Here is a 27,776-nt window from a genome sequence, read left to right on the forward strand (position 1 = left end):
TATTATAGGAGATCAAGAGGAGATCGATATGGTGGACGCCTTTAGAATCATCAATAGAGTGTATGACAAAGATCCAGACTATATGAAGACTTGTTTAAAATGCAGGAAGGATTGCAAACTCGTGGTCATGGAAAGAAAAATATTTAAGCCAAGTAAGATTAGACATCAGCAAGTTCCTTCTATAATAGGGTGGTGAATAACTGGAACAGCCTCCCAGACAGTGTGATAAATGCTAAATCAGTTCGAGAGTTTGAAAGAAAATTAGACGATGTATGGAAAAATGAAGAGCAAAAGTTTAATTACATTGAAAAAATAGGGAGCCTCGATAAATCACAAGTTTGACCACACGACTACAAGATCTAGAAAATGTACGTAATGACAGCCATATGGACTCACAGGCCTGAATAGGCCTCTTCCTGGAGTCGTCTGTGAATTTCTGTGTGAGTTATCTCTCTCTCTCTCTCTCTCTCTCTCTCTTGGTATCAAGATTCCATCATTATTGTTAGGACATTTGCCATATTAAAGAACATGCGGGGTATATTGATAATTTATTATAATCTTATTTTAAGTGTGTGTGTGTGTGTGTGTGTGTGTTGGAAACCTACCGGTGTCTATAGTTTCTACACATGGCGTGGGGAATGTGGTCGCCAGCCAGGACTGAGGTGGCGGCCACTGCTTGGCGGGGCAGATGAAGCTGGGTCCTGTCCAGTCTTCCCTGAGGACGTGGGTACTGTCTGACGTCTAGCTGACGCTGGCCGAGAACCTGCAGGTCTGCGAGCTGGTACTCGTGAAACTGATTGACCTGGGAGGGCAGGTGTCGAACCTGTAGCGGCGAGGCCAGAGGCGATTGTGGCGGGAGGGAGATGAGCTAGAAGAGCAGCTGGGTCGTCTGGTGTGAGTCCAAGGGCTGCCAGTCGTGGGGGCAGAGGCAGATCAGGAGGCAGGGTGGGTGGCGTTACTTTCTGTAACTCGAGGCAGCAAAAGGCAGCCCCTGCCGGATGAGGCTACGCATACGCTCACGTTCTTGTCGCTCATCAGAAGACATAATCGATGAGTCTTTAATCAAGTCACCATCTTTATTAAGATCGGCGACACCACCTTCTTCCCGATCACTTACGTCGACGTCAGCGTCCCCCATCAGTTGGTGTTGGGGTCCCTCTGAAGGGTGTGACTTGTCAGGAGAGGGGACGAGGGAGGCTACGTAGTCTCTGCAGGCCACCAGGAGCTCACCACTAACCAGCAAGGTGAGAGGCCTTAAGGCCAAGCCTCCTTGTCCTCCCGGAAAGGACAAGATCACGGTCTGCACGCAGCGGGCACCCTCCACACCATAAACACGCACAATCTGCGGGAGAAAATTCGTATTCTTCTCGATCATTCTAATCCTAAATTGCTTTTTATACATACAGAAAGAAACCTTTGCATTACGATGTCTAGAATGTGATACGTGACATCAAATATTATTGCAACTACTGATATACTGTTCTCAAGCATGAAGAGAGTCATTGGTAAGAATACTGACAGCGTCAGTATCACAGGTGATGATGACACGGCGGATTGGGCATATTAGGATTGCTGCTGAAGGAGCTGGTGAGGGCGGCAGCACCGCCAGGGCCGCCTCTGGTACATAAGGATTCCATACTCGCAATCGACCGTCACTGCTGCCGGTCACCAAGATGTGGAGCGTCCACTCGACCGCGAATACTCGAACCCCCTGAGCGGAATCAACAGGTCAGCAATATCGCTGTATGCATGTGTGTAAGGATGAAGCTCAAGGATCACATTCTGACATCTAGTGAAAATTCTTAAATTCTCGAGTTGAACTTGGTGTGATTAAGTGCAGAACGTGCAGTGTTTTTAATGGTCTAATTCAATACCTTGGGCATACTGAAGGTGTAGGTCTTGGTAGCATGGTCGGGTCCCCACACCACCAGACTGGCCCGAGGGTCTCCACTGCATGACACGAGAGTGGAAGTAACTGGATTGTAGTCTACACCTCTCACACTAGATTTGTGCATGCTTGTCGCACTTACTACCTGCACCTGCCCACACACCTCCACTGCACGCCCGTTGATCATTTGAGCACGGCAGCAAACTTCCTGGAAATAGAATAAAATGAATTAGCTAAGTTATGTCAATAATAACGAGATCAACGAAAAAAAAAAAAAAATGTCATTGATCTCAAGTGAGATAAATACTTTCTGCTTGTTGTCAACATCACATGAATGATGCAGCAGCAGAAGGCTGTGCAGATTGGCATGCACAACAACAGGAGAGTGTGTTCATATGCAAACCTGCCAGGTGAGCGCCGTGAGGCCCTCGCTGCGGGGACGTGTGAGCAAACCTGCCGCGGCGTGAGGGAAGCGAAGCAGGTGGACGGCACCGCGATCGTCCCCAACCACCAGCCACCGCCTGTCCTCCACACACCTACGAGTACATAGATCCAACCACCAACACTGCAGTGTATTTATTATTATCAGTCACTTCTACAACCTCCCACTTTTGTCCCGTGGAAATGTATCAGAAACGTACAGTACGTTGCACTCATACCATATCAGTAAATACATTACATTTTACATCTAAAAATTTAATGATAAGGCAAGTTTCATATTCGAGATAGTTCATTCTTTTACCAATTTGTCATGCCGGTATTGTATATATTGAGTTTCACTCAAAATTTCTATGGTGAAGTGAAGGAACAGCGGGGAGGAATGGTTGTTGTCCTGTTGACCTACTGATGCCGGTCACGCCCACCCACTCACCCGGCAGCCACGCAGGAGGGGAGCGCTGGAAGGTTGGTAATCCTGAGCAGCTCCTGAGGGGTAGTTGAGGTGTCCACCAGGTGCAGCGTGGACGAGGACGCCGCCACCACAGCGATGTTGTCCTCCAGAAGAGCTACACCAACCACCCACGTGCCCAAGCCTGTCTGCAAACGTGTCACCTATTATCCTCTCCTCTACATCCAGCACTTGGCTTTTATTCCTACCTTCCGTTATTCTCTTGATAATCTTGTTACTTTATGTATTGATTTCTGTATTTTGGGGTTAATCTATAACTGCAACCAGCAACTATTGTACGGTCGACGAATTGCGTAATTGCATAACAATGTATTGATTTATTGGTGAATAGAAGCAACTCTGGAAATTAAACGCATCCTCCTGCACCTTATGCGAGGTCTGCAGCTGAGTTCTTGTGTGCTGTTCCTCATCCGGGTCACCGTCCAGTAGGAGGCGGGCATGTTGCTGCTGACGCCAGCGGCTGTAATGGAGACAAGCAAAGAGAGGGGACATCAACAGGGGTACCTGCAGCCCACTCTCCGTTTGAAGTTAGCTCGAATAAAATTGAAAAGCATTTAGTTAAACACGGTCTAGTCACCTGCCCAGTATGTCGATCTTTGACAAATATACAGGTCATCAATCACAGCCACAGCAAGACCTGTTCAGCACTTGCATGCATCAGCCTAAGAGCAACTAAACAAATATCTAATTGTCATCAGAGTGATAGAATGCTTCCCAATCTTCCCTCAGGTCACATTCACCTTCTCATGATTAGATTTGCTGCATTAAAGATCATCACAGTCTGCCACGTACTGGTGCATGAGGAAAGAATTAACTATAATGTAAGGAACGAAATGAAACAACGAAGCACATATTGTAAGAACAAAGATCATGATGAAATGGACGAACTACTGATGAGAGACACATTAGAGCTAGCTAGAGAGCTTCACCTGGGCAGCAGCTTGGTGAGTGAACCCCTTGTTCCCACCAGCAGCAACCGACGACGCTCACACACCAATGTCCCCGCCACACCTTCACGCTGCGGCAGATTTCACACACTGTCACTTTCATCTCACAGATAGATAAAAAGACATATAGATAGCTAAACAGACACATATATAGACACCAGTACATTAACGCCTACAAGCCCACAAGAGGAGATACGTGTGACCGTTACCTTATTGTGCAGCAACAAGCGGTACCGGGGCGTGGGCTGGAAGGGGGGGCTGGGTGCTATGTCCCGGGTCTCGCTGCCCACGCCTGCCGCCAGATATGACACCAAACCAGCCCAGCTCAGTCCAGGTGCGCCGCTCCTCAATCTAGAAAATTTTTAATTAATCCATAAAGAATGACAGACGGCATACTAACAAAGATAATAGGAAAATTGATCAAAATATCAACTGCTTCTACTACTACTACTACTACTACTACTACTATATAACTGCTATTATTATTATTATTATTATCATCATTATTATTATTATTATTATTATTATTATTATTATTATTATTATCATTATTATTACTATTACCACCACTGTTATCAACATCACCATCATCAACAGAGGAGCTCACCCGATACTGCTGCCACTGCTGGTAGTGCTAATATTGCTGCTGCTACTGCTAATGTTTGGCGTGTGGACGGTCATCCCGCAGGTGGCAAGGGTCGGGCTATAGGCGGCCACCACATTGTCGAAGATGGTACCGCAAACACCCTCATACTGGTCATTCCCTGAAGATCCAACATATCCAGCTATTATTTTATCTTTTACAATGATTTTTACAATGATGTTCGTAATTCAGTATGACACAGGAACGGAAAATGGAGTGTGGCCGTGGTTCTCACCTAAGAGAGAGGAGACCACCTCCACAAACTGCTGTCGTGTGAGGAGGTGGCTGTGGGTAGGGTCATCACTCCCTCCAACCAGCCACCCTCTGAAAAATGGGGTAGTACCTACAGACGCAAGTCTCCAAAACAAGGTTGGGTGATGTGTTAAGCAGTCTGGAATCTCTATCAAATATTTCCTTTTATGATTCTTTATTGTTATTTTAAGACGTATAATCTATACCAAAGCCTGAGATAAGAATGAAATATGTAAAAAATGTTAAGAATTTGTTACGTTGTTACATGAATGCATTTTTCTTTTTTGTGTGTAAGAGTGAGCGTGATTTTTATATATACACGAGACCTTGCAGTAATTTACGTACTCCGCCTGCAGGAAGTGGTTTCGGAGAGCGAGGAGGTTGTCCGGGGTGAGGCTGGCCCAGAGCCCTGCCTCGGTGAAGACTTCGCCTCCCCTGCAACACATGGCATACTCTTCAATAAGGCACGGAAAAAGGTGGTGCCACAACTCTGAAATATCTTATAGCCGCATCTTATCAAACAAATACTATACTACTGTTCCTCTTACTGTTGTTGCTGCTGATACTACTACTACTACTACTACTACTACTACTACTACTACTACTACTACTATTGCCACATCTTCATGAACCCTACCACTACCATCTCTTTCATGCCTTACCTGCCTGCCTGGTCATCAGACACGCTGGTACTGGCGCGGCTCAGGTGTATCCTCGGCGCTGGACCCGTCATGCTCTCCTTCCCTCCTTTGAGGTGATACATGTTAATCACAAGGGGATCGAGCTCCTTTAATTAAGTATTTATATTCACTGGGAAAAGACATTTGTATTACTACTAATCTTTCGAATAGCTGAAAGGACTATATAAGGATAATTAATCCAGTACAGCATGTCTTTGCCTGTCTGCCACCCACTTGTGCAATTACGTCAATGTGGTAATCAGTAATGAGTTTCCTCTTCCTTTACTCCAGACATGCGATGAATATGGACTGCATCGCCTCCCCGACTTGTGACTTACAGTAGTATTTCAGTAGGTGAGCTGGATGTGGCGTCCTGTCGGTTGTTATGGCAACACACACACACACACACACACACACACACACACGGCCCGGTAGCTCAGTGGTTAGAGCGCTGGCTTCACAAGCCAGAGGACCGGGGTTCGATTCCCCGGCCGGGTGGAGATATTTGGGTGTGTCTCCTTTCACGTGTAGCCCCTGTTCACCTAGCAGTGAGTAGGTACGGGATGTAAATCGAGGAGTTGTGACATTGTTGTCCCGGTGTGTGGTGTGTGCCTGGTCTCAGGCCTATCCGAAGATCGGAAATAATGAGCTCTGAGCTCGTTCCGTAGGGTAACGTCTGGCTGTCTCGTCAGAGACTGCAGCAGATCAAACAGTGAAACACACCATGAGGATGATCTATGAGGATGATCTCACGGGAAACTTTCGTACCATTTACTGTACACCTAGCTATCTCTTTCGATCATCGGCCATAATATTCTGGATGTCTTAAAGCAACAAAGAAGTCACACGCAAGCAAGATAACGATAATTCGAGATCTTTCAACAAGCTTAATCCAATTGGTGATCCCCTGTGACTAAGATAAAGGAATCGTTTCATTAATCGCTATTCCGTAAGGTGCTGCGTTGTCTGAAAGATTTTGAAAGAATGTATGATTGATTCACTACTTCAATTCACGAACTGGCAATTGAAAGTTATAATTAATTCGTTGTCAATGCTCTCTCTCTCTCTCTCTCTCTCTCTCTCTCTCTGATACGTTCATTCATCGCATTTAGGCAAAACCACGCTATAACTTGTAAGTTAGAATATTCAAAAACAAATTAAGAAGGAAAATGAAGTTGAAATACATTATACTACAGTTGAGTCAGGTTAAAGGGATGAAAATGGCTCAGGATATTGTGATGTGAGGATTATGTGATCAGTAGTGACGGTAATGATGAGGCGGAGGATAAGATAAAGATAGTTAAAGCCCGTTAGCGAGGCCGGTATATAAAGCAGGCATTACCGAGTCGCCATGCCCAGAAAGTGAGGTGCCTAACTCAGCAATGGAGTTCCGCGTGAACCTCTGTATTCATGTCATTGCCGTTGTTGTGGCAGGTAAGGGTTCAGTTTAAGTGTATGTATGTATGTATGTATGTATGCTTCCAGCTCCAACCTGCAGAGTGCTGCCATTTCACGATACCATTCTTTTATGTTACTAGGCATGCGTTTTTTTTTTTTTTTTTTTAATGCATTTACTCTTTGTTAATGACACTGTGACACTTCTTACCTAATTGTTCAAATTATCTTACTACAAAACTAGAGCTACAAGCCTACAACCAGTAAAAAGACTTGGATTATACTATTAACTATTAGCCATATGCCACTACAGTCAATGTGTAGGATCAGTTAGAGGATTGCTCGAGGCAGTTCGATTATGTTAAGCTTAAAAAGAAAATGTAAGGAAAGGTAATGAAGTGCTTAGGCTCAATAAAGAAAAGATGAACAGCATGTTAGCAGAAGAATGCTACAGTACTGTATGGAAGTCAATGAAAGAAGAAGTAAACAGGAGAAAAGATGAAAGGACTGTCTGTACATGAGAAGATTTGAGAAAGGGTTGAGTGGAGAGAAGACAAAAAGATTAGTGAGCAATAACTATTTCATATGAACGTGGGAGAGGCTGTTGAAGAAGTACAAGAGAGAAAAAAGGCTCTGATGTACGATTACAATACGCTCACCACATGATTATTCCTTTTACCTTTGTCGAATATAGAGGTGTGGCGGCCCGCCCTGGCAGCACACCTAATAGAACACACCCTTCGCTCGGCGTCAGAGTCAACCACATCATCGGTGGAGGTGAACGTGGTGGGGGGAGAGGAGGTGCAGCATGGGGAGGTGCCCTACCTGGTAAGTCTGCAGGATGTGCGATGGACACCGACCCAGCCACGCCTTCTTTGCGGCGGCTCCATCTATGACGCCACCTCCATTATTACAGCTGCACACTGCGTCCAGCCCTTCGCCAGGAACTATTTCGGGGTAAATTTCTTCTTCTTCTTCTTCTTCTTATTATTATTATTATTATTATTATTATTATTATTATTATTATTATTATTATCGTTATTGTTGTTATTGTTGGCACTCATCTACAGCACTGCAACATAAATATATTTGCCTGCCACGTGGGTGATTCTACTGGTGAATGCCTTGTGATCACCCAGGGGCCTAAATGGAAGTATGGCGAGAAAGACGTCCTTTATACAAAAAAATGTGTTCTGCTTTTCTAAATTTTGTTTTTGTTACTTGTGTATTACCATGGAATTATTAATATGTATAATATCTTTATCACAATATATACTCAGTATAACAGGTTACTCTTACCCTTACCCTCAGGGTATGGACCATATGACGGTGTGGGCTCTGACAACACTTTACCATTGAATCACTGATCCTTGCAGGTGGAGGTGGTTGCCGGTGAACACCGTCGCAGCGTCCATGATGGCAGTGAGCAAGTAATGCAGGTGAAAGATATCCTCTTGCATCCAGAATATGATGCAATAACATTTAAGAATGATCTTGCCATCATCATATTAACAGAGCAACTGCATTTCAACAAGTATGTGCAACCCATCCAGTTGCCTCCTGAGGGAGTGTCACTGCCTGGAGAGTGCATGGTAGCTGGCTGGGGGCCTAAGGAAGAAGCTGGTGAGGAGGCAGACATTCCTTACAAAATAACATTACCAATATGGTCTCATGATGACTGCAGCAAAACTTTAGAAGAAGTGTTTGATGTTACTGAACAGATGGTGTGTGCAGGGTATGAGGATGGTGGTGCAGGTGCCTGTGAGAGTGACTCTGGAAGTCCCCTCACCTGCTATGCTGCCTCTGACTCATACCTGGCTGGGCTAGTATCCTGGCAGTTTGGATGTGCCAGGCCCTTGCGTCCCACTGTCTACACCAATTTAATTTGGTTTGAAAATTGGTTAAAGGAACCAAGAATGAATTCCACACAGAGTCAGACCTCATGAGTAGGTCTCTCTCCATGTCCCTCCTGAAAGTAACCAGTGCTTCAAACACCATAAAAGAAAAATATATATGTAAGATATTCCTATTGTTTAAACACTAATATGTGGCACATGTGGCACTGCCTTATTTGAGTAATGAGAATTTAAAAGAAAATGCTCTTTTTGCTTGTAAGATGTACTACAAACTTGAGCTGTAGCAAGCCCAAGCTCTTAGTTACAAAAGGGCAATGAAATAATGATAAATTTTGACAGTTCCTAGAAGTGCAAATCTTCAGGTAGAAACAGGTGATCTTGACTTCTATGATGAACTCTCTCCTTTACTATCCACCAAGATTGATAGAGTAACTGTAATGAAAGACCCAAAAAATAATCTTGTGACCTGATCATCTTATGCCTAAGATAAGAAAAGTAATGAGGAGTGGAGGTGGTGAAAGGGTTTTAGAAAGTTTGACCAATTTAGATAAGTACAGTACATAAAGTTTCTAATATTCCATAAGTTTTCCTGTATTTCTTCTCATGCAGTTTAGCACACTCACATATTGCAGTAAGTCTATGGACATGCATGTGATGTCACAATGGAACAGTACAAAAGTGAGCAAGTAATGTCCATTTGGTTAGAAGCAATGAGGGGTTCAGTTCACACTTGTGTAGTACATTAACTTTTGTTTACTGATTTTTTCTGTACCTTAACTATAATGATTCACATGTACTGTATCAATTCTTTTAGTGTTTTGCTTAATTTAACATTATGCCTATGAATGTAACCAGCTTAACCAGCACATACATACAAATGACAGATTTAGGTGTAGGAATGGAACATCCTTTTCATATTCAAAGAAGCTTGCTGTTAGACTCCATCATTTATTTTTACACTGGCATCAAGATCACATAAAAAATACATAAAAAAGTGTCCAAACAGTTTTATTCAATGTTTTTATTCATACTTTAATCTTAATCAAATTGAAATCTACTCAACAAAGTTCTAATGCATCATATTTTACTTTCACTTGTCACTGCTATTTCACTTTGTGGGAGATATCAGCCTGGTGTATAGACAGATTGAAATATATGAACAATATAATATGTATCAAAAGCAAACAAAATAAAGAGAAATATACAAGCTTAAAAATGTGCATAGAGAGGTTAGCTCACTGTAAGTTTGTGGAGGAGTTTGCCTCATGCTTGCATCTAAAGATCAACTAACTCTTCAACCTCCACTAAGCCTTGGATGTCAATAGACTAGAGACAGCATAACTTTTATATTTGCAGGGTTACTTAACAGAAAACACAAAAAATTCTTGCTGCTCCACTTAAAACCATCCTTGTACTTTGAATAATCTCTATAAAAAAAAAAAAAAAAAAATAAATAAATAAAATACAAAGCTTTATGACCTGACAAGTTAAGTAATAGACAAACTCATCCTCATTCCCCTCAGTCACTACAGCAGGCAAGAGGATCACAAAAGAATAACTTAAATTTTTTTAATAAAATTGTTTTTACCTGTTTCACTTCCAGGTTAAGATTTGGTGACTAATGTTATTTATTCATATTAGAAATAAACCATATTTTCATCCCCCTATAACAATAATAATAATAATAATAATAATAATAATAATAATAATAATAATAATAATAAAAAAAAAATAACAATACTTTAGCAAGATCATAATTTTGTGATCCAAAAAGACAATTGCCTTCATAACAAAGGTGTAAGCACCTGAAGGTATGTCTACAAGCACAAGTAATTAAATTGTTTTTGAAACATTGTTATAAGTGGCAGGCAAGTCTCTGTGGTTACCCTGCAAAAAATTCAATACCACAAAAAATAAGGCCACCAATAATGAGTTTATGTTGGAAATACATAACAACTTTGGCAGGAATGTAATAGTACTGAGCAGGGATGCTCCATTTTTCTTCTTTCTCAAGTCAATTCACTCCATATAAAGGATATTCTGTTGCAGATCACCTGACATCCTTTTTTATTCAGAAGATAACTTGATTCATATTGCCTTCCTGATAAAATGGATCTTACTGAAAAAAAAAAAAAAAAAAAAAAAAAAAAAATCTGAGCCACTTTTAAATATCCTTAGAATTGCAGGATCAACATTATTTGCTATTACTACATAAACCACCTTGCAACAATGCATATGAGGTAAATATGGATATAGAAATTAACCTGAGTTATTTTTATATAACCTTATCCTGTAAATGGCTAGTTCTGTGAAAATTCCTACAAACATGTGGAGACAAAATAAGGAGATACATTGACCATGCATGAGGTTCAAGTGAAATGATGGTCCAACATATGAGAAAGGAAGACCAGCACTCATCACCATTCAAATACACCAGGTGTTCACAGGGCTTCAAAATAAATGGACCAGTACCATGTACCATTATCTTCACAGGTTATGTGTGATATTGTTTTACTAAGGATGTAAGCATTATATGTATGTACATGCAGTTGTCCTTATAAGGACATGGAAGGGGTGAAGTGATAAATGGCACAATTATGACTAAATGCATGAATCCTTATTCAGTTTTAAAGACACATCCTACAAGCATGAGTGTTGCCATGCATGTGCACATACATAAACACCCTACACTTGTGAAAGTCCATACATGTATGTGCGTGCCCACGCCCACGCCCCCCCACACACACACACACACAAACACACACATGGGGAAAGTCTTATGATAATGATCATGATATTCAAAAAAAAAAAAAAAAAAAAAAAAAAAAAAAAAATAATGATAATAATAATAATAATAAAGGAATATGACCAAATAAATAAGCAGTAATACGTGAAGTTCCTGGAATATACATTATACATTATTCAGAAAGGAAAGCAATTCAAGCTTAAATACAAAGGATGTGGCTGAAATGAAGTTAAAGAGAAATATATCTATATTCAACATAACAAGATGCAAGAAAATGTTCAAAATTAATATATATAATACACCTTAAGTTTTGTGGCATCTGCAGCGAAGACCTTATTGCTTCACATTTTATGCCAATAAGAAAACAAATTCTCATTCTTATCTCCAACCCAAAATAATACAAATATATAAATGCAATCCACAGCAAAATGAGTGGAGAGAGAGAGAGAGAGAGAGAGAGAGAGAGAGAGAGAGAGAGAGAGAGAGAGAGAGAGAGAGAGAGAGAGAGAGAGAGAGAGAGAAATTATATACCATTAACCATACAATTTCACACCTCAGTATATAAGACACTTTGAGATAGTTATAACTTTCAAAATACCTTAACTATTGAACAATAAATGTGTATTGTTACACATCAAAATGTCCTCAAAAAGTCAAGGAACTCCTATAAACTTTATCTCCTATAAACAGCATTCATTACAATAGTTTTTTCACTTTACGGTTCAGATGAGATATGGTCTTGTCCAACTGGTTAAGGTTTTAAGGCCTGTCTGATAAACAACATCTGAATCAACGGAAGCATAGACATAGAGGCAGTCATCACGGTGGTCCAGTTGGGCATTGATGCGTTTATCAAGGATCATCTGGGATATTCTTCTCTCCACCTCTTCTCGTGGTAAACCAATTTTTTCTGCTACGTACCCAATCTAGAAAAGAAGGAAAATAATTATAAATAAATAAAAAAACAAATAATAAATAAATTAATTAAATAAAAAAATAGAATCTAGTGTGTGAGCATGTGTGTTTTCATGTGTCTTTTTTTTATCATGGTCATGCAGATTGCAGTTTGGCTTTAAATTGCTCATTTACTTAACTAAATTAAGACTCGACAAACCTGTATACACTCATAAGGAAGAACTATATTGAGCAGGTTTTTTTCCATCATTGTGGTGTAGAGTTCATCCAGGATCCCAGCTACCACCAAGTCTCCAGCCAGGTGCTCCTGATGCACTTCACGCAACTTCCTGGTGGTACAGAAAAGAAAATCAATGTTAATTTTTTTCACGACTGAAGGAATACATAATGTTAAACAGAATGCCCCAAAACAATGTAAAAATTTTTGTAAACATTCTAGACTAGACTGGAATAAATAAAAACAAATAAATAAATAAAATTAATAAATGAACATACAATAACAATAATGAAATTTCTTTATGATAATTTCTGAAGGCAATGAACTGATTTATTCTTACCTGAATTCCATCAGTGAGGATCTGCGAGCAGCACCAGCAATGGCTAGCATGGCCTCTACCCCCTCATCTATGTCTTGGACGTGACTTTGACTGTGCACAGCCTTTTCTCCTTCCTCAGATCTGAGAAAGTTCGTATTGCACATTACAACATTTATAAAGCAAGCTTCAAGACAATAGACAGAGATGTTATAGTTCTGTCTACTAAGTTTCACAGAATACAGCACAATGGATTATATATTGAAGATGACACGTTATACATATATGTTCAAAAAGAACATACATTTAAAAGTAATAAAATAGGAGGAGCAGATGAAAACTTTATATGTATGTTGTGAGAGAGAGAGAGAGAGAGAGAGAGAGAGAGAGAGAGAGAGAGAGAGAGAGAGAGAGAGAGAGAGAGAGAGAGAGAGAGAGAGAGAGAGAGAGAGAGAGAGAGAGAGAGAGAGAGAGAGAGAGAGAGAGAGAGAGAGAGAGAGAGAGAGAGACTGGATGTCTTCATTGTCACCATCATCATCGGCAGCATTAAAAGAAAAGCTGTCTAACAGGTAACCTAACTTCCTCTCCAAAGAGCAGCAGGTAGCAAGGGATCAAGCCAACCAGTTATTGATAAGGTTTTTCAGATTCTCTTCTTATAGTTGGTGACCTCAAAACCAAGGAAGTAATGAACTACTGTACAAATAGTACTACATGGAGATTGAGCTGAGATACTTCCTCTGGGAATGATGCCTTGAGCTGTTAACTTTTTTACCTCAATATCTACTTTGCTCAGATTAAGCAAGTTTGGAGCCTTGCACCTCAAATGAACGTAATTATTCATATTCCCAATACTCATCGAGCTTTAATATCCTAAACAAACCTTTAACCCTTACACAAATATGTGTAATTTGAAAGATAAAGGTAAGAGTTATGGCCACATACTCTTTTCCTATTACTTTAAACTATGTTTGAGGTGAACTTAATGGACACAATATGCTGTGCCTCAGTAAGTCACTCTCTGTAATATATGTTTAAATTCTGCAATCACTTATATTAAGTGACAGAAACAAATCATCTCAGTATGTCATAGGTTCAATGTTAAGTTTTCCTCATTCACATTTAAGTGATGACTGGCATTCATCACAGAGATCTGAAGTAACATTCAGTTCAGTCATCAAGTCACAATGTGTAAGCATTATTACATGAGGATAGATAATTATAATAATAATTATGGAAATCTATAAAATACCTCAACGTCCATTTAGTATCATCAGTGACTGAGGTTTTCAATAACAAATAGCAATCAATGATTAGTTTACTATGAAGACTTAGTTGGTTATATTTGTATGCTTTTAGCAGATGAATAAGGCCCTCAATAACTGACCCATCCTAAACAGAACCAGTGAATGGCTCCATCAATGAAACAGAGATGAGATGTATAAAGCTGCCTTCAACCAGAGCCTGGCTTGTTCATGGAGGTGACCACAAACAACTTGGAGGACACCAAAAGTCCTAAGAGAGATGAAAATGTTGGCATAGTTTATGTAAGACAACCTGTGTTTGGAACCCTTTGACATAAGAAAATATGGGATCTCGACAAAATAATTTGGCACTGGTATACACTTTAGTGTTATAGACACCTAATGCTGTGTAAATAATATGAACAAGACCAGAAGGGACAATAATTTGACACTGTTCCCAATATGGATAAGTGATCAGTTCACTGATAATATAAAGATAAAAATTATATTGTAAAATCTGTTACTGCCTTGACACTTCTGATATGATACAAACATTATTGCTTTATTTAGGTGTTTAACAGATGAAACACATGTCACCGCTGATGGACTGGATGCATCTTGAATATTGAGTGAGAACAACTATGGTTGCTACCATTTAATTTTCTGTTTCCATCACAGAAAAGAAACTCAAGCAAGCTTTACAGTTACTGATTCTTAAGCCACATCATCATAATGCTGCATTATATAATAGATAAAGCTTTTGTGTAACATACAGCATTGTAAACCACTGCCGTTCACAGTTGATTTATGCTTAAACATCACTAAGTGATAAAAACACGGTTATATTCCAGGATCCTCCTGCTACCCTACATTTGCATTAAGACACACTTTCATATCTACAAGTGCCTACGGGAATCTCTGTATGTGGCATGTATGAAGAATATAATGATGTCTGCTGGTGAAACTGGACTGGTCACAACCTATTGGACTGGTCACAACCTATAGAAGATGATGAGGATGATGATTACATGTGTGCATAGTATATCATAAAATAGAGCAACTGCTATAGTGGAAAGGAAATCACAGGTGGCAAACTGAGAGAGAGGATTTGTCAGAGATGCTACACTTCAACTAACAATACAAAACGCAATGTTGAATGTAGACAAGCCAGCAACATATTCAGATCCAGACCAAACAGAGATTAGGACAGGATAATTTAAAATAGAAATAATGAACATAAGACAAGATTATCTGCTCACCTATTCATCATAATCTTTGACAAAAGCATGTACTTAAGTGCTCTTGCTCTCTGCTTGCGAGAAACAAAGCCAGTTGCTGCCTCTTTGAAATATGAGAAAGCTGTTTCCATGTCCTTGCCTTCTGCTACTTGCATTATTCCTGAAAAACAAAAAACAAACAAAAAAAAAAATACAAACAACTGTTTTACTGAAATTATGTAAACTCCTGGAGTGTAGTACAGTGGTCCATGAGAGTAACTCTTTCCACCAGAGGTGAATGACGTGTGTACGAGTGTATGGTGCTTTGCCAGGGCCACCTCAAGCAAGATTGACAGCTTGGTATACAGTAGACAGATACATGACAAAATTACCTAGATTTATATATCAATCTTTATGGGTTTACATTATTTAATGTGTGTACGAGAGAGAGAGAGAGAGAGAGAGAGAGAGAGAGAGAGAGAGAGAGAGAGAGAGAGAGAGAGAGAGAGAGAGAGAGAGAGAGAGAGAGAGAGAGAGAGAGAGAGAGAGAGAGAGAGAGAGAGAGAGAGAGAGAGAGAGAGAGAGAGAGAGAGAGAGAGAGAGAGAGAGAGAGAGGAGGGGGGGATAAATCAAGAGAATAGCACCCAAATAAAAGTTTTGTTGAGGTGGCCTGCAATAAAAAGATCACCAGCACACAAGTATGGAAGTTTTGAGAAAGGATTTTCTTTTGTAGTGACCTTATCAAGACATGACTGTATTCTGATCTTGCTTATCATCAAAACTAATGGGAATTGATAAAATGTCAAATGACCTACAGTATTGCACCTGGTACTTTGTTTTATTCTGAAATTCTGATACTGTATGTTGAATAAAAGCAAAGATGTATTCTACCTGACTGTAAGTCAAGTTCTCCTTGCATGTCAGGTGGAGTGTATATCTTGAGGGCCTCAGTCTTGGCAGTAGTGATGTTGGCTCGAGCTTTAGAAATATTGCCCATTGCATGGTACACCTGACTAAGACACAAGCATGCCTGAAAAATCAGAATAAAAAATTGGGATGAATGTAACCCGATACATATGAGATATAAATAAATAGTAAGTTCAAAGCAACATTTAATCTAATTTCTCAATTCATCACAAATTTAGTTTTACTCTAACACTAAAAAAAAGTCAGAGTAAAACTAAATTTGTGATGAGTTGAGAAATTAGGCATAGGGATAAATTTAAAACCTTGCATTATTTCTTGTTGATATCTGATATTGTCCCATTTAGGGACTAACAAATTCATTAAGTCTCTCCTGATTTTTTTTGTGCCAAATGAGCAATTACAATAAGAAATTAGGAATATAAACTATAGTAAATTTAAACAAGGAAAGAATTTACTTTTACCTTCACAGTTTTTTCCTTGTCCTGAAGTTTCTTTGTTTCACTGTAGAGGGCATTTGCTACTCCCTCTGCCTTCTTATATTGACACGTATTGTAATACAAAGACATAAGAGTTAATTCCAACTCATGACGTAGGTTCACACTTTTCCTGTCTCTTGCCCATTGCACAGCTTTCTGAGGAAGTGAAGAAATATTCATTACAGATACTAATCCTCTGATAACTACATGAAGGGATCCCATGAGAGAGAGAGAGAGAGAGAGAGAGAGAGAGAGAGAGAGAGAGAGAGAGAGAGAGAGAGAGAGAGAGAGAGAGAGAGAGAGAGAGAGAGAGAGAGAGAGAGAGAGAGAGAGAGAGAGAAACATATTTCTATGTAAACATTTGTAACATCTACAATAAATGTATGTAATGTGTGTACAAGGAATTCCAGATGATATGAGCAGTAAAATTCAATTTGAATTGTTCATATAAAAAATTCTTGCATAATGAAACATTTAAACATCAAGAGAAAAAGGGTTCAGTTCTGTGATCCTTGTAAAAATTAAGTTTTCAAGCTAAAACAAATGATATGAGCTGCATCAAACATGTCTATAATACAGAACTGTTAAAAAGGCAACATCAAAGAAAAAACAATATAAGAAAACATGACACTTCCTATAAATCATATATATGATGTACCTACATTACACTCACCAATGCATAGCTATTATGCCAATAAGGGTACCTTCCACTCTACCTCTAAGTTTAGAGATGATTCAATAAGTATTAGGAGAATATTAATATAAAAACTAAATATCAGTTAAAAATCCAAAATCTTAAGTACAGGTAACTCTCGATTTACGCGTGTTTGATTTACACATTTTTGTTATAATGTGACCAAAAAAACATTATAATTAATCTAATTTGCATGATCGGTTTGCTTATATGCAATTTGGCCCAACCGCATTTTCAAACTCAGCACCAGACGCAATTTCAAACTGTGCTCCAGAGAGTTCCGCAGCTGGCTGATAGGTGGGAGCTCTGGGGCAAGATCCAAGAAGCAGGTTGTTGTCTATGTTGGTACAGACAACCTCCATAGCAACCTCCTGCTCATATACCAAACTTCCGTAAAATAGCATCCACAAAGATTTGTTGTTGTTGGCGGGTGGAGGTTGGTAGCCCGCCTTAAAGTGCTCATTGGTTGCCAGGAGCTGGATCCAAGAAACTTTAATGTCAAAGCAACCTCCTGTCACGAAATGGCATCCATGAACGCTTGGAGGGATGGTAACGAGGTTGCTATGAGGTTGCTCTCAGGTTGCTGGTAACACCACCTCTCCAGGTGTTGTTACTGTCTTATAAATGCATTTATGTTCACAAAACAAAATTTCTATTACCTTTTTTTACGAACCTTGCCCCCAAGAAAGGATTGTTTTGTAATGCATAAAGTAAAATCTTACATGGAATACCCAAAAAATAAAGCAGAGATGAGATCGCCCACAGACGAGGCAGAGACTGCGGCGACTCGGCCGCTTCTCCTTGTGACCCTTTTAGCTTGCGTGTTGTCTTTCACCACGATATTTATGTTTCCATTCCTCTATTGCCTGCTATAATGGATATCATATCTTAGTACATTCATATATTCTCATGCCATGAGGATAACCTTGACTCCGTGGCACTGAGTGATAGTGAATTACTAATGAAATACCACGGTATTTCATTAGTAATTCTGCATGTGGGATTATTTTTGATAAAGTGGAAAAGCTCAGAGGAAGATGGTGACTGACTGTGGTGTCAGTGGTGAAGGCAGTGATGCAGTGAGTGTTTTGTTTACGTATTCTTTGTTTTGTTGTTTCCTCTTATTATTTTTTGCTTTCTAATTATTTCTTGCTTTTCCCTTTACATTAAATACACTTCTATTATTTATAATGGTAAATAATAAAAACATGTTAATTTAGCCAAATAAATAGAGTATTTTGTATAAATTTTTTTGGACCACATCCTGCATCCCCCCTATTGTCTATTGTTTCTTATGAGAATTACATGTTTGTTTTATGCGAATTTTGATATATGTGATGCCTCTTGGAACGTATCTATTGCGTAAATCAAGAGTTACCTGTATCTTAATTTCATTTAAATTAAAAAAGGTTTATATTTACTATCTATACTGCATTCTTAAGAACCCTGAATGATTTTACTACTGTATATAAGAGTTCTTCTTAAAGGAAAGAACAACTGAAGTAATCAGTGAAATATTCTAAATGATCTTTTTTTCAATTTTTAATGCAGATTCAGACCTGCATGAAGAACAGAAAAGTTTCTGATAAAAGATTTTATTCCAAGTTAACAAACAATTCAATAAGTACAGTGGTGCCTCATAATAATGGACACTACAGGGGTGAGGGGTTGTTGTCTGTTACTGACAACAGTTTGCCTGCAAGACCCTTAAATACCCTCTCTCCCTTCTTCGGTAGTTTATTCTCTTTTAATAACACAAATTATTTTGGTAATTTGATCCATCTTATTCTACACTCAATGCTGAAATAAAAGAGTTCATTATTATTTATAAAGTGCACAATAATAAAAAAAAAAGGTTTTACCAAGAATAGATGAATTAAAGGCATAGCTTTCCATTTGGTGTAATGATCGATTCCCATGTGGTCCAGTGGCATCCTTAGGCCTGATTCACACCTAACGCTCACGCTCACACTCACGCGCAAGCCGCAGTCAAGCTCTAGCTCAGCTCATTTTACTTGTGTGTTCACACATGCCGCTCAAGCTCTCGCTGACCTCAGTCTGCTTTGTAGCGTCGGTGAGCATCAATCCATACGTCCCGCGCATAGGAAGAGCTGACCACGACTGGTTCACACCATGCACTCACGCTCTCGCTCTTGCTGTCGCTCACGGTTGAGCACGCTCAAAATATCTTTTGCTTCGATCGTGAGCTTGATCGTCATGATGAGTAGAGCTGAGCGTAGATGATTGAGCGGACGGTTTGAATACTCTGCCTGTTTATCATTATAGAATATTTGAGTGCGATCACTTGCGTGCGCGTGAGTGTGAGCGTGAGCGTTAGGTGTGAATCAGGCCTTAACAAGCATTTAATGACTGCTTGAAGGACCTTGCTGAGGTGACAAAGGAGGTGAGGAGGACAAGGGATTGTCAGGGACAGAGTAGACTACCTCTACACTATTGCCACCCGTCCATAGATCACGAGCTTGCCTTCGTTCTTTAACGTTGCTCCACCTCCTCACCCTCCGTCTCTTTCTTTCTCTCCCTCTGTTTTCTATATATAACTTTAGTTCAATATCACAGATGAGGTAAAAATTAAGGTGTGTTCTCTATGGAAAAGTGTTCCCCATCCTAAACATGGCATCTTAGCAGGGAAGTGTGACCCTCCCGAGTGCTGATAACTTGCAGGCTCGCACCTTATGCAGTCTTGCTATAGAGTATTGCCCTGCTGCAAACTCGCCCTATGACCACTCTCACAGCCAATCTAAAGCAGTAAGAGAGAGAGAGAGAGAGAGAGAGAGAGAGAGAGAGAGAGAGAGAGAGAGAGAGAGAGAGAGAGAGAGAGAGAGAGAGAGAGAGAGAGAGAGAGAGAGAGAGAGAGAGAGAGAGAGAGAGAGAGAGAGAGCTAACCTTAAACAAACAAAAAAGGTTATTAATACCTAGGCAACAGACTGAACCAGCTAATGTCATTTAGATGTTATGTGTTTGTTTCCCTCCACTCAAGTATGTATGGCTATGAACAACAAATGAAGAAGACAATACAAATGTTTGAGAGGCAACTCTGAAGGACTGATAATCTGATACAAATACACAGTTCAGCAGGAGAGATCTGGAGGAAGAAGATCCAAAGAATCATGGTGCAATAAGCAAAAAAAATTTTGCAGAGAAAAACATGATTGGTCTATGGATTATAGTCCATACAATACTGGATCTGATTTTTGCAACAGCCAGTTGCATAAGAAGGAAGAAACGAATGCTCAAGGAGGACAGACTGGCTATAGAGTAGATACAAGCATTTTGTAAAAGAAAAATGATAAAGCATATCAGACAGACAAATAAATAGCTGAAGTGCAAATGTTTTCATTTTTATAGAAGCACTTTGAAAAATGCCTGAGTATAACAAGGATGCAAAATATGTGCACCAAAAATTATAAGAATCCCAAACAGGGAAAGTACTGGCAAATACGTACCAAACTTCTCGGAGAGATTGGAAAAAGAAAAGGAATGATTTAATAGTATGTGTGAAAACACATGAAGGAAGGGATCAAAGATTGAAAAGTATAGTGAAGGAGCTTGGGAAGATTGCAAAAGATAAGAAATAATACATAAAGATAAAGAAATCTATCAAAAATACTATAAAAATATAGAACAAGATTCAAATTTCCAAAAATTCAGCAATAACAGAAGTGGGTGTAAAAGACAGCATACTGTTATGAAGAAGGAATACATGAAAGAAAATATATGCAAGATAATAAACAAGACTAAAGTCTTCTAACAGAACAACGAACATTGCGATGTTTCCTGCACACTAAAGACCACTACTGATGAAAAAACCATGTTGATGGTGAAGTGTTGAAACGGCTGATGTAGACGAGAAAAGATGATGGGATCAAGGACTGAATTCTCAAATATTTTGTCATCTTGTCTTAACAATCTTTCATAAGTTAAGCTATGGAAGGTTGTGAAGAATATTTTCATGATAATAATAGAATGTCACCAACATTTTCACTATAACAACAGGATGATGAAAAAAAAGCAACTCAGATTTTTGCATAACTTCAGTTTGCCTTCTCCTAATTGGTCTGACTTATGCAGGGGTTACTGTACCTTGATTGTAAATGCATATGCTGTCTTACCATTTTCATCTCTGTTACTAAGAAGATATATGATGAAAAATCATGGCCAATATACAATGTACAATACATTTTACTTATATTATAATATAAGATGACTCAATGGCCAAGACCTCTTCTGTATTCCATTTCCTACAATGAGAAACGTATGACTTGGTGATCTCCTTTTGAAAAAGATCTCTGGCTAATAGCACACTGTGCATCAATATAATGACAACTCTGAAACAGCAAAGCATGAGCAGGCACAACAACTAAGTTCTCAAGCAATATAGGCTGAAGCAATGCAGTGCCACCACTACATAGTGACCACTTGAACTAACTGCTTGATTGTCCTGTGAAGAAAGTATTTGTTACACAGGACAAGAAAGAAAAGACTTCTATCAACCATGATGCATGAACAATAAATTGTTCAAAGATAATGGGAAATTATGCTATTATGTTATGTCAAGGAAAGATGACACTCATTTTTTTTTTCCTAATGTGCATCATGTGTAATTAAGAAGGACTCTACGATCTATCCAAGTACAAAGTGATATTTGCTGTTAGAAGTACTTGAGCAGTGATGAGTGGCACTATAATTAAAGTCACAACCATTGTTCAAACCCTGTCATAGCCCTGTCCTGTGAAATAAACAAGGCACCCAATACCCAACTAATAAGGGTAGATTTTCAAACTACAGTGATGCCTTGCAATAACAGACCTTGCAGTAATGGACTGGTTAGACACTAACCAGTTTTTTGGGGACCATCATGGCAGTCACCCCTGCCCCACACAAATCCATAGTTCTTGAGTTGCTATGTGGATGAATACACATTTAACATGAAAAACAAGCCAAAAAAGGCATGTTAAATACCATTGTAACTCGTTTTGTTTGTCTACGATTTACAAAACCTGTAATAAGGAGGAGAGTGGCAACTGCTTGCCTGTGAGGGTCACCAGAGTGACACTCATGGTGATTTGGGGTGCCAAGCTCGTTGGATCTGCGGCCTGTCAAGGTGAAATGCTAGTTATGCATTTCTGTTTGAATGTTGTTGGGCAAGTAAGGATAATGACATTGCCACACACACACACACACACACACACACACACACACACACACAATCGAGAGGGCCGGGTTTGAGTCCCAGGAAGCGGAGAGGCAAATGGTCAAGCCTCTTAATGTGTGGCCCCTGTTCACCTAGCAGCAAATAGGTATGGGATGTAACTCGAGGGGTTGTGGCCTCGCTTTCCTGGTGTGTGTTGTGTGTGATGTGGTCTCAGTCCTACCTGAAGATCGGTCTATGAGCTCTGAGCTCGCTCTGTAATGAGGAAGACTGGCTAGATGACCAGTAGGTAACTGAGGTGAATTAGAGAGAGAGAGAGAGAGAGAGAGAGAGAGAGAGAGAGAGAGAGAGAGAGAGAGAGAGAGAGAGAGAGAGAGAGAGAGAGAGAGAGAGAGAGAGAGAGAGAGAGAGAGAGAGAGAGAGAGAGAGAGAGAGAGAGAGAGAGAGAGAGAGAGAGCTGAGACTGACTAAAGTGCAGATGACATACAAGTACAAACTAAAACTCTCCTATCAACCACTTGATTTTTAAAGTGGTCTACAATTTAATTTCTTTCTTCTTTTGACAGGATAATTTAGTATGAAGTAGGCAAGCTTTTCTTCTTCTAGATGACAATGAGCTGATCTCTCTGTTTGTCTCACTCCAAGAAGTACTTGTTCATGTTGCAGATTACTGGTTTAGATTGGCTGTGAGAGTGGTCATATGGCAAGTTTGCAGTAGGGTAATACTCTATAGCAAGACTGCATAAATTGTGAGCCTGCAAGGTATTGGTATTTGACAGGGTAGCACTTCCCTGCTAAGATGCCATGTTTAGGATGCTGAAAACTTTTCCATAGAGAACACACCTTGATTTTTACCTTAATGGTGATGTGGAATAAAAGTTAGAAGGATTATATAGAAAACAGAAGAGAAAGAAAGACAGAGACAGAGGGTAAGGAGGTGGAGTGGTATTAGAGAAAGAAGGCAAGCCCATGATCTATGGAGGGGTGGCAATAGTGTGGAGGTAGTATATTCTGATTCTAACGATCCCTTGCCCTCCTTCCCTCCTTTGTCACCTCAGCAAGGTCCTTCAGGCAGTCATTAAATGCTTGTTAAGGATGCCAGTGAACCATATGGGAATCGATCATTACACCAAATGGGAAGCTATGCATTTAATTCATCTATTCTTGGTAAGACAAATTTTTTATTACTGTACACTTCTTAAATAATAATGAACTCTTTTATTTCAACATTGAGTGTTGAATAAGACACATTAAATTAATAAATTAATTTTGTGCATTATCAAAAGAGAATAAACTACCGAAAAAGGAAAAGGGGATGTTTAAGGGTCTCGCAAACAAACTGCTCTAAGTAACAAATAATTTGCATTAACGGACAACCTCACGCCCATGAAGTGTCTGTTATTACGAGGCCCCACTGTAACTACCTATACTTTTTAATAACAATTTCATCAAATCTGATGCATCTTGATGCCAAACTGTAGGATTACTGTACAAGTTTGTGTAAGTTGAGTCTGTGTACACACTCCATCCCTGATAAAAACAATATAAGCCTTATCGATTACTGTAAATGTAATTCCATACCTCACACAGGCTGTGCTTGCTTTCCTTAGAGGTATCAAGGCAGCAGTAATGGTTCAGCAATTGTCTTAGGAACTTGTTGAAGCGAGGGGCATTCATGCTTCGAACTGAAGTTGATCTATTTAAAAGTTTCTCCACCAGGTCTTCAATCATTGTGCTTTCTGACAACTCTGTAATAACAGTAGCCACATCAGTTATGGATAGATGATTCAATATCAGACAATCATTACAATAGTACTATTATATATATGGTACTCTCTACTTACAAGCACTAGACCAATCTGTCATATTACATACAAACTCAAATTTACATTTCTTTCCAGTTGTGCACATAACTAGAATTAAATTTAGTTTCTTGTGAAACCTGCAAGCATTTTCTATATCCAGGTAAATTTATATTTCCTCCTATAAGATAGAATTGCAAGTATCTTTTTAGTTTACACATCTGAATAATTGTAAATAGTGACTTGACAAGCATGTAAAAATACAATCTGATGATGTTCACAGACAAAGGTGCAACTGGAGGTCTTTAGTTATTTTCCAGGGAAGTACTGCAATGACAAGATATTATTGGTGAATAAAGCAAGAGAAAATAAAATGGAATAATTAGTGAAAAGAATGGAATGAGATCAACAACACTTGAGCCTTACTTGATCCCTTGGTTGAAATCGATGAACAGATTTCCTGTAATTGTTCAGCTGTCAAATTATAGATTTCCAGATGTCTCTTGGTCACACTATCCACATGATCTGTGTTCACTTCGGCTTCCATGTCAGTAATGGGCAAGGGATCTGAACTCTTACATTTTTTTTCTACCTCTTGATTTGTTTCCTCTGATTTCACACTGCCATTTTCACACTTTACTCTATCACTGCCATCATCAGGTACACTTGCACACAGTTTTGCTTTTTTGGAAGTGAGTGTGTGTTCTGCAGTCTCATGGTTTGATGAATCACTAATACTACGTGTCCTCTTTGCACTGTTAACATGACTAGAACTAATGACAGTTTTGCAAGTGTGTGCAGGCGAACAATGCTTCTCGGGTAGTGGGCTTGAACTACCTGTCCTTGGATCAGTGTCACCAGCTGGTAAGTTCTGACTCTCACCTTGGTTGGTTACATCAAGAGTAGTCTTACTATCTTTACAAGTCTCTGTCTCCAGTAATTTGTTAAGGTCTTTAGAGTTCACCTTCACACCTGGGTCCGCTCCATCACAGGTAGCATTAGCTGACATCAATACATGTGCATCGTCATCTGTTTCTGTGCTGGCATCATTTCCATTCTCAACCTTGAAATTTTCCAACTTCTTTGTACTGTCTACACTGTTTTTGACATCCTCTTCCTCTCCATCTGCCAAACTTTCTTCTGCTTCATCCACTCCTCCATCCAAAACTTTGTGTGGTGAGTGTGTCTTGCATATCCTTCTTCTTGGTCTCACATGATCTTCACTTTTGCCATTGGTGGTTAATGGTGAAATTTCAGCCTGGGATCTCCCTCTTCTCTTCTTGGTGCTGGGGGAGTACTGAGGGGATGGTCCATTGGCCTCCTTGGAAGACTCCACTTCTCCTTTATCTGATTTATCCAACACCTTCCTTTTACTTCCCCGGCCCCTCTGAGGAGTTGAGGGTGTGATTGATGATGTGTCTGAAGTTGCACTGACAGATGAACTGTTGCTTTCTCTGCGAGTCCGCCTCCGACATGGTGAAGTGGCACCACGTTCTGCTGAAGCACAGTTGATGGCAGCACTACTCACATTGCTGGCACTGGACTCAGTGCTACTGCCCCTGAGACTTCTCCGGTCACCCCTGGGGGATGTTCTGGAAGGAATAGGAGAGCTGGTTTCTCTCTTCCCTCGAGGACTGACTCTGGAAGGTGTTTCTGGACTGGGACCTGCCTGTCGAGACCTTTTAGGGGTTGTTTCACTTTCATCCTGAGATGGGCTGGCCTGTGCCAAGGTCCTCCTCTGGGAGCGACGAACAGTTGGCGGGGAGGCAACAGGTGGGCTGGAATTGTCCTTACTTCTCCCTCTTTTCTTGGTAAGATTTGCACTATCTTCCCCATCAGCTGAAAGATGAATAACAAAATAGTAATGGCGGATAAGAGGGCTATGGGCTATGGGTGGCACTAAATGAAATAAGGAAATAACTCTCTCTGTTTACTAATAAGCTATTGTCTGGCTGTTATGACATCATCATGAGGCAGTTTAAAGACAAAACAAGAGTTTGGAAAGTTGTAAATGCAAGATCCATCTATCCTTCATTAAAAAAAAAAAAAAAAAAAAAAAAAAAGATATGGTAGATGTTTCTAATCCAGCCGCATTAGATTCAAGCACGAAACTCACATGCCATGTGAAAGGGTTGGTGATCTTGCCATAAACATAGAGAGATTGCAGGGCGTGCTTGTGGTATGGCTGTAATACCAATTGAGTGTGGCAAAATTTTAGATTTTCTAAGTCACTGTCATTTGTTAATATGGCTACTCAATGGAGGGAGGTGAAATGAATGGTGCCAATGTTAGGAGAGAGAGAGAGAGAGAGAGAGAGAGAGAGAGAGAGAGAGAGAGAGAGAGAGAGAGAGAGAGAGAGAGAGAGAAACTTACTATGTGGGATATTTAGCAATAGCAATATCTAAAATGCGATACACAAACATAAAGAAAAGGTTCCACGTGTTTATCAATGAAGCCGTAAAAGTGTATGTACACACCTCCAAGGGCATGAAAATCTCTTCACATAACTGGTAAGGTGTTACATAAGGTTAGGTCATTAATATCCTATTAATGGGGAGCAGTCTCCCCAGCTAGGATAGGTTATGTTAGAAAAAAAAAAAAAAAACTAATTGAATTTATTGTAGACTTTTCAACACTCTTATTTAACTGAATTTTCGTTTCCCTCCCAAACCGGTGACTCCCCATATGCCCCCAAGCTTGTTTAGGGGAGGAGGCAGGAAATGCGAATTTATTATAAGTAACTATGAAAGAAAAAATAAATAAACAATAAAAATACATAAACGATAAATGAAAAAAAAAAATTGTTGGCAAATCCTTAATTATCATATATATTGAAAGCATGCCGAGATACATCTGGGAATGAAATGGTTCCGGCGTGAGGTGAGCTGGATGCTGCTAACAGAAATGTTGATAAGACGTGAGCTGAGCGAGGCCGGTCTAACAACTCGCCCAAGTACTGCAAACTATTCACATACATCATATAAGAGTACCAGGAAGAAGCCAGTTACTCTGCAACCAACCTTCACTTACTAGAATGCTCAATAATACACTACTAGACCCAAACTAAGAGAATAACAAACAACAGTCGCTCTCATGCCCACCTCCTGACTGTATAGATAATTATGACCCACAAACCTTCCTCTCAATGACCTAACTCATTTGTGCCCACACTCACCAACGCCAGGAAATGTCATTGACCTCGCTAGACATAGAGGGGTGCCATAAAAGATAGACTTACTGGAATTCTTCTTATTCTTTTTGCGGGGCGTCATGATTTTTGCTTCCTCTTCTTCTTGTGTCCTCATGCAAGTCACCCGAGAGTCACGCCGGCAAGTCCTCCATCTCGGCCAGCCTTTAATGTGTTTTAAAAGCCATATACTTGTACTGTGCCTCTAGAAAAATTAATCGAGTCCCATGTTGTCAGAATACATCAATATATTTTCCATGAAATGCGTAGGTGAAATGTAGCTGGAGTTTGATTAGACTT

General features: G+C 39.7%; 3 protein-coding genes across 3 annotated transcripts; 1 reads left to right on the forward strand and 2 right to left on the reverse strand.

The window, feature by feature from the left end:
- Nucleotides 1–547: 547 nt before the first annotated feature.
- Nucleotides 548–7,628, reverse strand: LOC123517585. Its single transcript, XM_045277841.1, has 13 exons — nucleotides 7,538–7,628; nucleotides 5,300–5,384; nucleotides 4,983–5,072; nucleotides 4,621–4,709; nucleotides 4,350–4,506; nucleotides 3,952–4,093; nucleotides 3,725–3,813; nucleotides 3,162–3,255; nucleotides 2,760–2,923; nucleotides 2,292–2,424; nucleotides 1,875–2,096; nucleotides 1,520–1,711; nucleotides 548–1,342 (listed from the first exon to the last, which is right to left on the reverse strand). Exons 2-13 carry the CDS (start codon nucleotides 5,368–5,370, stop codon nucleotides 956–958), a joined length of 1,830 nt encoding a protein of 609 aa, XP_045133776.1. The 5' UTR covers nucleotides 5,371–5,384; nucleotides 7,538–7,628; the 3' UTR covers nucleotides 548–955.
- On the forward strand, nucleotides 6,686–10,065 carry LOC123517586 (trypsin-1-like). Its single transcript, XM_045277842.1, has 3 exons — nucleotides 6,686–6,751; nucleotides 7,407–7,669; nucleotides 8,089–10,065. Exons 1-3 carry the CDS (start codon nucleotides 6,700–6,702, stop codon nucleotides 8,656–8,658), a joined length of 885 nt encoding a protein of 294 aa, XP_045133777.1. The 5' UTR covers nucleotides 6,686–6,699; the 3' UTR covers nucleotides 8,659–10,065.
- LOC123517584 lies at nucleotides 9,503–27,660 on the reverse strand. The gene is given in 10 exon segments (XM_045277840.1): nucleotides 9,503–12,066; nucleotides 12,069–12,240; nucleotides 12,429–12,558; nucleotides 12,787–12,906; nucleotides 15,263–15,401; nucleotides 16,112–16,250; nucleotides 16,609–16,779; nucleotides 24,069–24,235; nucleotides 24,716–26,128; nucleotides 27,528–27,660. Coding segments are annotated over 10 exon segments (2,574 nt in total). The 5' UTR covers nucleotides 27,595–27,660; the 3' UTR covers nucleotides 9,503–12,010.
- Nucleotides 27,661–27,776: the final 116 nt, after the last annotated feature.

The sequence above is a fragment of the Portunus trituberculatus genome, chromosome 42 (assembly GCF_017591435.1).
Source record: "Portunus trituberculatus isolate SZX2019 chromosome 42, ASM1759143v1, whole genome shotgun sequence".
NCBI lineage: Eukaryota > Metazoa > Arthropoda > Malacostraca > Decapoda > Portunidae > Portunus > Portunus trituberculatus.

Bases quoted from the DNA above. Each gene is read 5' to 3' on its own strand.
- LOC123517585 (XM_045277841.1), bottom strand. From the start codon at position 5,370: ATGACGGGTCCAGCGCCGAGGATACACCTGAGCCGCGCCAGTACCAGC. The intron at 4,710-4,982 runs GTACGTAAATTA...CCCATTTTTCAG, and splicing joins AACCACTTCCTGCAGGCGGA to AGGGTGGCTGGTTGGAGGGA. The intron at 3,256-3,724 runs GTGAAGCTCTCT...TCTCCATTACAG, and splicing joins CTCACCAAGCTGCTGCCCAG to CCGCTGGCGTCAGCAGCAAC.
- LOC123517586 (XM_045277842.1), top strand. From the start codon at position 6,700: ATGGAGTTCCGCGTGAACCTCTGTATTCATGTCATTGCCGTTGTTGTG. The intron at 6,752-7,406 runs GTAAGGGTTCAG...TGTCGAATATAG, and splicing joins CATTGCCGTTGTTGTGGCAG to AGGTGTGGCGGCCCGCCCTG. The intron at 7,670-8,088 runs GTAAATTTCTTC...TGATCCTTGCAG, and splicing joins TCGCCAGGAACTATTTCGGG to GTGGAGGTGGTTGCCGGTGA.